This window comes from Chiloscyllium plagiosum, chromosome 17 (genome assembly GCF_004010195.1).
Source record: "Chiloscyllium plagiosum isolate BGI_BamShark_2017 chromosome 17, ASM401019v2, whole genome shotgun sequence".
Taxonomy (NCBI): Eukaryota; Metazoa; Chordata; class Chondrichthyes; order Orectolobiformes; family Hemiscylliidae; genus Chiloscyllium; species Chiloscyllium plagiosum.
Window position 1 is genome coordinate 56,596,494 of NC_057726.1, and position 10,494 is coordinate 56,606,987.

A 10,494-nucleotide genomic window follows, 5' to 3' on the forward strand; every position below is an offset into this window, starting at 1 on the left:
TCCAGTGTTTGACTCTGTGGGAAAAGAGCATTTCAGACATTTCTATAACCTTTTGCGGTTGGCAGGATCTTACTAATCTCTCTAATTAGAAAGAGCAGCTGGTTCCAGTTAGTTCAAACTGAAACAACCTCTGATGTAATGGCGTTATCTCAACTTTCCTCATTGGTAAGGGGTCGTGCTCAAGGCTATATATCCAAGCCTAATGCAAAAGCAAAACACAGCGAATGTTGGATATAAAACGAAATAAAAAGTATTCAACAGGTCAGGCATCAGTTGTGGAGAGAATCTGTTCATGTTTACGGTTGCGTGATATTTTATCAGAATCACAATGGTGGAAGGCTTTCCATCTGAAACGTTAAAACTCTTTCTCTCATCACAGGTGCTGCCTGGCCTGCTGAGTACTTCCGGCATTTTTAGATTAGATTAGATTAGATTAGATTACAGTGTGGAAACAGGCCCTTCGGCCCAACAAGTCCACACCGACCCGCCGAAGCGAAACCCACCCATACCCCTACATTTTACCCCTTACCTAACACTACAGGCAATTTAGTATGGCCAATTAACCTGACCCTGCACATCTTTGGATGGTGGGAGGAAACCGGAGCACCCGGAGGAAACCCACGCAGACACGGGGAGAACGTGCAAACTCCACACAGTCAGTCGCCTGAGGCGGGAATTGAACCCGGGTCTCTGGCGCTGTGAGGCAGCAGTGCTAACCACTGTGCCACCGTGCCGCCCCCCCTGATGTAATGGCGTTATCTCAACTTTCCTCATTGGTAAGGGGTCGTGCTCAAGGCTATATATCCATTACTGGGAAGTCCTGACAACTCCTGGCTTAGAGGCCCCTTTGGAAATAGAGCATGGACTGAAAGAATTTGGGTATTTGCTTTGACACGGAGTGATCTCACGCCACTTTGGGCAGCTGCCAAGTGGACATCGTCACTCATCCACGTGTGGAGAGGGAACATTTGTCAGGAAAATAAACCTTATTTTTGATCTGTGATCTGATCTTCTAGTTTGACCAGTTGGAACACAACACTTTACATTCGTCTTTAAAACAAGAAAACATTAAGGTCTAGGCTACTTTCTTAAAATATTTTGGGGGGAGGAGGTGGTCTGGTCTGATAACTGAATATGCAGCTCCAACAACACTCAAGAAGTGAGACACCACCCAGGGCAAAGTAGTCCATTTGATCAGCACCCCATCCACCACCTTCAACATTCAGTCCCTCCACCAGGAGCACCTGCAGGTTTACAAGCTGCAGTGGTGGTTACTCACCAAATGTCCTTCATAACCCCTGACATTGGTCAGAGGCATGTCGACATCACTGTGGATCAGGTCTCCTCAAAGTCATGTTGGATCTCAGCAGGACTACTGTGTGCAGTTATGGGTGAACATTGGAGGAAAAGGTGTGAATGCATTGTCGAGAGTGCGGAAGCGATTTGCCAGAATGATTCCAGGAATGAAGCATTTCAGTGATGAGGGGTGATGGAACAGATTGAGACTGCTCTCTTTGGAGAGAAGGCGGCTGAGATCGATAAGAGGTTTTCAAAATCATGAGCAGGCTGGATAGAGTGGCTCGTAAAAGAAAAAGGAGAGAGGATAGATTTAAAGGGATGCTTAAAGGAAGCAAGGGTGATGTGAGAAAAAAAATAACCTTTTCACACAGCCAGTGGTTAGAGTGTGGAACACGCTGCCTGGACTTGTGGTGGAGACACAAAGACTGGAATCCAAAGTAGTCCCCAGGCAGGAGGCTGGAAGAGCACAACAAGCCAGGCAGCATCAGGAGGTGGAGACATCGACATTGTGATGGAGGCAGTTTCGATTGAGGCATTCAAGAGGGGCAATGGCTGGTTATTTGGATAGGAAAGGGGCATGGAGATTGGCACTATAGGCATGAGCTGTGCCCTAACTTAACCTGCGCTGCAGATACCTCTCAGACAGTGGGGGTCGTTGGCCCATTAAACCAGGGGAAGTGGAAGTCAGGACAAGCTGCTGCTGGAGGCGGTGCCTCTGGAGGCGCTGCAGCTTGGCTTACCTGCAGTGAGTGTGTGTGTACTGCATACAGTGTCTCGCTGTGGCACTGGGACTTGATGCTATGGCTATCCTCCGCGCTCTGTACTGGCAGCGCTGCTGCTACATGCCGGCTCTCAGAGGCCTCCGTGGCTGGAGAAACCACCAGCTTCAAGCCCAGGTATAAGAGAGAGAGAGAGGTGGGGGGAGGGGGGAAAGGATCGCTGCCCAGCCGCGGGCTAGCGACAAGTGTCTCCGGACCCCACCCAATGTAACAATTTGGCAAAGTTGCTACATTCTTCCGGGTCTGAGCACTGCACATGGAGGCCCCCAGTTTAAACAAAAGCATTTCTAATCTGCTTAAATCCTGGAGATTTTGAACATACTGTTTATAATGAATGCGCCCTTAATTGTTTCACTTGACTCTAAGTGAAAACTAACCTTTTACATAATTAAAATCACAGGTTTTAGTCCAAAGATGTGCAGCTCAGGTGAATTGGCCATGTTAAATTACCCATAGTGTTAGGTGCAGGAGTCAGGGGTAAATATAGAGTAGGGGAATGGATCAGGGTGGGTTACTTTTCGGAGGGGTCGGTGTGGACTTGTTGGGCCGAAGGGCCTGTTCCCACACTGTAGGGAATCTAATCAAATGTTTGCTTGCTTTCCGCTGCGCTAATATTAATGGGTCGGTGCTGCCAAATTAATTACAGGATTAGTGGGCATCGACCTGTAAGCACATCCCTCGGGTAAACACTATACAAAACAGACTGAGGACAGGGCAGGAGGAATAAATGTTGGAACAAAATGGAGTTGGGCTTGTTTTCCGAGTCAGTTTGTGTCGATACTGGCACCCACTGTCTCAACGTGAAACTGTGCTTCGGTATCTCATCTCGGCTATTTTTAGGTTCTTTAGGGTAAACACAGTTGCCTGCTGCAAGTCGGTTTGCAATCTCGTATTTGCAACTCATAAATACTGCCCTCCCCCAACGTTACGCTGCGTGTAAGTAGTTATCCCTTGATTCACCGGCAGTGACTTGCCCTCATCCCCAAAGCATGGTTGGCTACCTCACAATAAACAGGTTCACTGTGGTCACTTCAGCATAGTAGAAACATAAATAAGCAGTTCATGAAAGCATTTATTAAGTAAATTATAGACTAGGAGCGGACTGGGATGCATCCAACAAAATAATAAACACAGCATTTAATGGCAATATTTTGCATCTTCAAAAGCCCATAGTTGCCATATGTTACTAAGATATTCGTCACCTTCACTTCTTTCATTTCCTTAAATGCATTACAGTGTCCAAGTATGTTTATTTTTGTTTATTTTCCAGCATTTCTTGCTCACTTTTATCTATTTTCAGTTCTTTGATGTGTATCACTTCCGCTTCATTCTTTCTGAGCTACAATTTCCTCTGTTGCTGTTTTCTGACATTTTGTTCTTTTGATTCCACCATAAGCCAATCTCTGTTGTTTGCTGGTCTCTCTCAGCAATGCCATCGTGCTGAGGTTGAATCATTGCCCAGCAGTCCTTGTCACAGATTCACAGGTTCTCCACGGGTCCTGTGTGCCATGGTTCTTTAATATTGTGATTAATTTTATTTAATTGGGAGCTGTTGACCTCTCTTCCTACCATCTTCCTCCACACAGCTCCCCCCCCCCCCCCAACCCTGTCAGAATAATTTGAATCAGTGGGTACTTGCTTTGTCAAGCATGACAATGAAGGCTGTGGGACCTTTCCAATTTTGACAACATTTAGTAGGTGGGCTATACAATAAGTATTTAGCACTCTTAGCTCCAGTGAAGAGGAACGCAGATTATTCTTGTAATTATAACAACTTCATGACTGCACCAGATCCTTCAACACTGCATTTAGTACCACTCTTCAGCTTTTGAATATAATGTATCCAGAACATTAACTAAGGATCCTATTTTTTCTAACTGGTGGTCTTATTTACTGTGTTTGATATCATATCAATTTTAAAGGTTTGACATCCTCATAATATTAATCCCTTCAGCTGCATTTGCCATAGAATCTTTTAGCCTGTCTATACTGTTCCTACAGTATTTCTTATAGTTTGCTGTACACAATTGTCACTTTTGCAAAGCTGACATTGTTGCCTCACTTCCTGACGAGTTATTTATCTTTATGAAAGTAAAATGGGTCACACAGACGATGAGAAACACCACTCGTGATGTCACCCCCGTTAAAGGAACTTGCCTTTCAAGCTTCTTTCTCTCTCTCTCTCTCTCTACATGGCCATATTCCAGTTAATTACATGTGTCATTATCTTTACCACACACTATCTGATGAACTGTTTTTTTTTTAAATCCACAGATACCACATCTACTAATTAGATTACTTACTTAGTAAATGTGGTATCCGTGGATTTTAAAAAAAAAACAGTTCATTAGATTACTTACAGTGTGGAAACAGGCCCTTCGGCCCAACAAATCCACACCGACATGCAACCCACCCATACCTCTACATTTACCCCTTCACCCCTCACAGTACCAGAGACCTGGTTCAATTCCCGCCTCAGGCGACTGACTGTGTGGAGTTTGCACATTCTCCCCATATCTGCGTGGGTTTCCTCCCACAGTCCAAAGATATGCAGGTCAGGTGAATTGGCCATGCTAAATTTAGCATGGCCAATTCACCTGACCTGCATATCTTTGGACTGTGGGAGGAAACGCACGCAGATATGGGGAGAATGTGCAAACTCCACACAGTCAGTCGCCTGAGGCGGGAATTGAACCAGGTCTCTGGTACTGTGAGGCAGCAGTGCTAATCACTGTGCCACCCACTTCTGTATCTTCAAATGATTCCTGCCTATCAGGCAAAACCATCCTGTTTGAACTCCAGGTCTTTTTCAATACATAATTTCAGTTACATCACACTGTAAACTTTTGCTATAAATTCTGTGACTTAAGATCTTATACTCTACAACCACCTGATGAAAGATCAGTGCTCCGAAACTTAGTGCTTCCAAATAAACCTATTGGACTATAACCCGGTGTTGTGATTTTTAACTCTGTTTGAACTCTATTTACTTGTTCTGATTAATTGACCCAAGTTCATTTATGTAGTGGTATACCATTGTCCTTCAGAACTGAATGTCCTTTCATCTTGAAGTCACCTTAGCAGTGAGTCAGTAAATTGGGAGAGAGTCTTTATTCTTATAGTTTCTGAGCTATAGATTCAGCACATGTTTATGTGACACCTTTCCAGTGATTACCTGGGAACATTGACAAGACAGTGGAAGAGGGAGGGTGTATTTTTATTATGTTGCTTAAAGATTGTATGGAGTTGGAAATGGGAAAACTATTCAATTGACAGCTGCTCTTGTATTATTTCAGCTTCAACACGAATTGTTGTGCTAAAGGTACTGCAGGTCTGTGACTTTCTACACCTTTAAAAGGCTGAAATTTGCCATGTGATTTCAAAACAGCGATGCCCAACAGGCTTGTTGGCTTGGGAGGGCATCACAGCTTACCCTGATGGATACTTTGTGAGTTACTGTGTGGCGACAGGAGTGAAAGCTGTTACTGGGCTGTTTTTCCCTCTTCGCTTTGATGCGCAGGGTTCATTTATGGCACTCCTACAGCTGCCTGTCAATCAACAAAGACAATCTGTGGATCAAATTCGTTCCAGTTGCACATTACATTTCCCAACTGTGACACTGGGAAATGGAAAGAAAAAATGAACAGTAGTGACTGGTGATTTTTGAAAGTGATTGCATAATCTGGATGCATGTGAGGTGCTGCATCTTGGGAAGGCAAATCAGAGCAGGACTTATCCACTTAATGGTAAGGACCTGGGGAGTGTTGCTGAACAAAGAGATCTTGCAGTGCAGGTTCATAGTTACTTGAAAGTGGAGTCGTAGGTAGATAGGATAGTGAAGAAGGCATTTGGTATGCTTTCCTTTATTGGTCAGAGTACAGGTGCACAATCCTTTATCCGAAATGCTCAGGACCAGCTCATTTTCGGAATTCAGAATTTTTTGACTTTCAGAATAAGTGACAGTTTGATGGTGAAATTTTTAAAAAGTCTTACCAGAGGAGCAGATTCACTGAGTAAAACAGGTCTTGAGACAGAATTGAGGCCTGCCAGTGCTGCCACACCCCCACACACTTGTCATCTGAGTGACATGCATTGAGCGGGTGTCAACTTGGATTACCTGTTTGCACACCAAGCAACCTTGCTAATGAGAAAAAACTTCACAAGAAAAAGCTTCGGACTTTGGAGCTGTTTGGATTTCGGGATTTCAGATAAAGGTTGTCTACCTGTATTGAGTATAGGAGTTGGGAGGTCATGTTGTGGCTGTACAGGACATTGGTTAGGCCACTGTTGGAATATTGCGTGCAATTCTGGTTTCCCTCCTATCGGAAAGATGTTGTGAAACTTGAAAGGGTTCAGAAAAGATTTACAAGGATGTTGCCAGGGTTTGTGGATTTGAGGCTGAACAGGCTGGGGCTGTTTTCCCTGGAGCGTCAGAGGCTGAGGTGACCTTATAGAGGTTTACGAAATTATGAGGGGCATGAATAGGATGAGTGGACAAGGTCTTTTCCCTGGGGTGGGAGAGGCCTGAACTCGAGGGCATAGGTTTTGGGTGAAAGGGAAAAAAATTTAAAAGGGACCTGAGGGGCAACATTTTCACACAGAGGATGGTGCATGTATGGAATGAGCTGCCAGAGGAAGTGGTGCAATCTGGTACAATTACAACATTTAAAAGGCATCTGGATGGGTGTATGAATAGGAAGGGTTTAGAGGGATATGGGCTGTGTGCTGACAAATGGGACTAGATTAGGTTAGGATGTATGGTCGGTGTGGACGAGTTGGACCGAAGGCTCTGTTTCTAGGCTGTACATCTCTATGATTCTATTTGTCTAAATGTTTTCTTTTCACTCCTCAGAGAAGATTGCATCGTGATATTATTGAGGCACTGAAAGCAGCAGCAGGAGCTGAAAACGTTTCCACAGCAACTGCTGTCCGGGAGCAGCATAGAAAAGATGAATCATATCAAAGGTAAGAGCTTTGGTTTTCATGTTGGAGAATAATGTGCTTTTAGAGGCACCCTACATTCAAGTTCACACAACTTATAAATTGAAAGGCTGCTGTTTGTTTGGACCTTGCTTCATTGCACTATAATGCTTGCTGTTGGTTGCTTGTATCAGCTCATGTAAGCACTGTCCATCACTGCACATCCCAGGAAGACGATAATCCCTTCCTAGCTCAGAGTCAACTCAGAATTATACACAGTGAATCACAACATATATTTTGATTTCAAAAGGTACTGTTTGTCTTAAACCTATGGGGTTCATGTAGATTGTAACCAAATGAATTATTTCAACATACATCTTCCTATCACTTTAACAAAAATGTTACTGTACTGAGAGGTTGGTTCTCAGTTATGTTCTGGACCAGAGGTGATTTTATGACTTTTATTTTAAGCAGCGTGTTGTTGAGATGTGGTTGCACATCTTGAAAAGTTGGTGAGAAAAGATTCAAGAATAACTTTCAAAAAGAAGTTGGATAAATATTATCAGGGAAAAATTAAAGAGCAGGGAAACGGGACTAATTGAATAGCTCAGTGAAAGAGACAGCACAGGGGTTAATGGCTGAATAGCCCTCTGTGTTGGGAGCATTTTGCAGTCTTAACAGGGGAAGTTAGATTCCCTCTGATGGGGTCTCTGGATCCATTATGGCTATTCCATTGCCAAACATGCAATAATACTGACTATAGCAATAATACTAATAATGCTCTAATACTGACACAGGTCAGGTAGACTGAGTCTCCAGCCTGTATGTTTATGTTCATCGAGTGACATAGGCAGAAGGGTTTGCCCTGGTCATGAAGGTGATGAAGCCTGGCTTGAGGGGTCAATCATTTAACACACAGGCTGTGAAGGTATCAAGCTCATGAGAGCCTGAGCTTTGGATTGTTCTTTGAGTGAGGCAGATAGACCCTCCTCTGTTCAAACCCCAGCTCACACTGACAGAGAAAAAGGCTGTTTTTATCTTGAACCAGACATGTGGTAAGGCTATCCACTGGCAATGCAAGAATCAACTTGGATAGACTTAATTAATGCAGGTGACCACACTGGATTCTCTAAGCCATATTTAATCTCTCAACCAATATCATTAATACAGATGGTCTGCTCATAGAACATAGAACATAGAACACTACAGCACAGAACAGGCTCTTCAGCCCGCGATGTTGTGCCGACCATTGATCCTCATGTATGCACCCTCAAATTTCTGTGACCATATGCATGTCCAGCAGTCTCTTAAAAGTCCCCAATGATCTTGCTTTCACAACTGCTGCTGACACATGTTCTCACAACTCTCTGTGTAAATAACCTGCCTCTGACATCCCCTCTATACTTTCCTCCAAACAGCTTAAAACTATGACCTCTCGTGTTAGCCATTTCTGCCTTGGGAAATAGTCTCTGGCTATCAACTCTATCTATGCCTCTCATTATCTTGTATACCTCAATTCGGTCCCCTCTCCTTCTCCTTTTCTCCAATGAAAAAAGTCCGAGCTCATTCAACCTCTCTTCATAAGGTAAGCCCTCCAGTCCAGGCAGCATCATGGTAAACCTCCTCTGAACCCTCTCCAAAGCATCCACATCTTTCCTATAATAGGGCGACCAGAACTGGACACAGTATTCCAAGTGCGTTCTAACCAAAGTTTTATAGAGCTGCAACAAGATCTCACGACTCTTAAACTCAATCCCCCTGTTAATGAAAGCCAAGACACCATATGCTTTCTTAACAACCCTGTCCACTTGGGTGACCATTTTAAGGGTTCTATGTACCTGCAGACCAAGATCCCTCTGTTCCTCCACACTGCCAAGAGTCCTGTCTTTAATCCTGTACTCAGTTTTCAAATTTGACCTTCCAAAATGCATCACCTCGCATTTATCCAGGTTGAACTCCATCGGCCACCTCTCAGCCCATCTCTGCATCCTGTCAATGTCTCGCTGCAGCCTCCAACAGTCCTCTATACTGTCAACGACACCTCTAGCCTTTGTGTCATCTAGAAACTTGCTGACCCATCCTTCAATCCCCTCATCCAAGTCATTAATAAAAATTACAAACAGTAGAGGCCCAAGGACAGAGCCCTGTGGAACACCACTCACCACTGACTTCCAGGCAGAATATTTTCCTTCTACTACCACTCGCTGTCTTCTGTTGGCCAGCTAATTCTGTATCCAGGCAGCTACGTTCCCCTGTATCCCATTCCTCCTGACCTTCTGAATGAGCCTACCATGGGGAACCTTATCAAATGCTTTGCTGAAGTCCATATACATCGCATCCACAGCTCGACCCTCATCAACTTGTCTAGTAACATGCTCAAAGAACTCAATAAGATTTGTGAGGCATGACCTGACCCTCACAAAGCTGTGTTGACAGCATTATGGTCTTCCAGATGGTCATACATCCTATCCCTCAGAATCCTTTCTAACCGGAAGATGAGGCGTTCTTCCTCCAGGCGTCTGGTGGTGAGGGAGCGGCGGTGAAGGAGGTCCAGCACCTCCATATCCTCAGCAGAGTGGGAGGGGGAGCTGAAATGTTGGGCCACGGGGGACATCAGCTTCCTCTATCTCTATCCATTCCAGCATGCACACCTGCTCTTCAAAGGTTTCATTCACTACAAAGTTTGTTCCTTTTGTAAAGACAGAAGCAAAAAGCTCATTTAGGGCTTCCCCTACCTCCCCAGACTCCACACAAAAGCTCCCTATGCTATCCCTGATCGGCCCTACTCTTTCTTTGACCATTCTCTTATTCCTCACATAAGTGTAAAATGCCTTTGTGTTCTCCCTAATCCGTTCTGCCAAACCTTTCTTGTGCCCCCTCCTGGCTCTCCTCAGACCATTTTTGAGCTCCTTCCTTACCTGCCTGTAATCCTGTAGAGCTGAGCTTGACCCTAGCTCTCTCCACCTTATGTAAGCTGCCTTCTTCCTTTTGACGAGTAGCTCCACCGCTCTCGTCATCCAAGGTTCCTTTATCTTACCACTTCTTGCCTGTCTCAGAGGGACATATTTATTCATCACTCGCAACAACTGTTCTTTAAACAGTCTCCACATGTCTATAGTGCCTCTACCATGGAACAATTACTCCCAGTCCATGCTTCCTAACCTATGTCTAATCGCATCATAGTTTCCTTTTCCCCAATTAAATATCCTCCCATTTTGCCTAATCCTCTCCTTCTCCATAGCTATGTAGAATGTGAGGCAGTTGTGGTCACTATCACCAAAATGCTCTCCCACCACAAGATCTGATACCTGCCCCGGCTCGTTTCCAAGCACCAAGTCTAGAATGGCCTCTCCCCTCGTCGGTCTGTCAACATACTGAGTTCGGAAACCCTGCTGAACACACCTTACAAAAACAGCTCCATCCAAAACTTCTGCTCGAAGGAGGTTCCAATCAATATTGGGAAAGTTAAAGTCACCCATTACAACAACCCCACTAC

The 10,494-nt window shown here is 44.4% G+C and overlaps 1 protein-coding gene across 4 annotated transcripts in view; it reads left to right on the top strand.

Annotated features, from left to right (window-relative positions):
- Positions 1–1,805: 1,805 nt before the first annotated feature.
- ldhd (lactate dehydrogenase D) overlaps positions 1,806–10,494 on the top strand; it is a 37,519-nt gene continuing 28,830 nt past the window's right edge. The window contains exons 1-2 of one of the 4 annotated variants that reach the window (XM_043707183.1): positions 1,806–2,195; positions 6,931–7,043. In XM_043707183.1, the coding sequence (XP_043563118.1) occupies positions 2,100–2,195; positions 6,931–7,043 (209 nt within the window). In that variant the 5' untranslated portion in view covers positions 1,806–2,099. The remainder of the gene's footprint in view (positions 2,196–6,930; positions 7,044–10,494) is intronic. The other 3 variants (XM_043707182.1, XR_006314169.1, XM_043707181.1) reach the window with 3 other exon arrangements.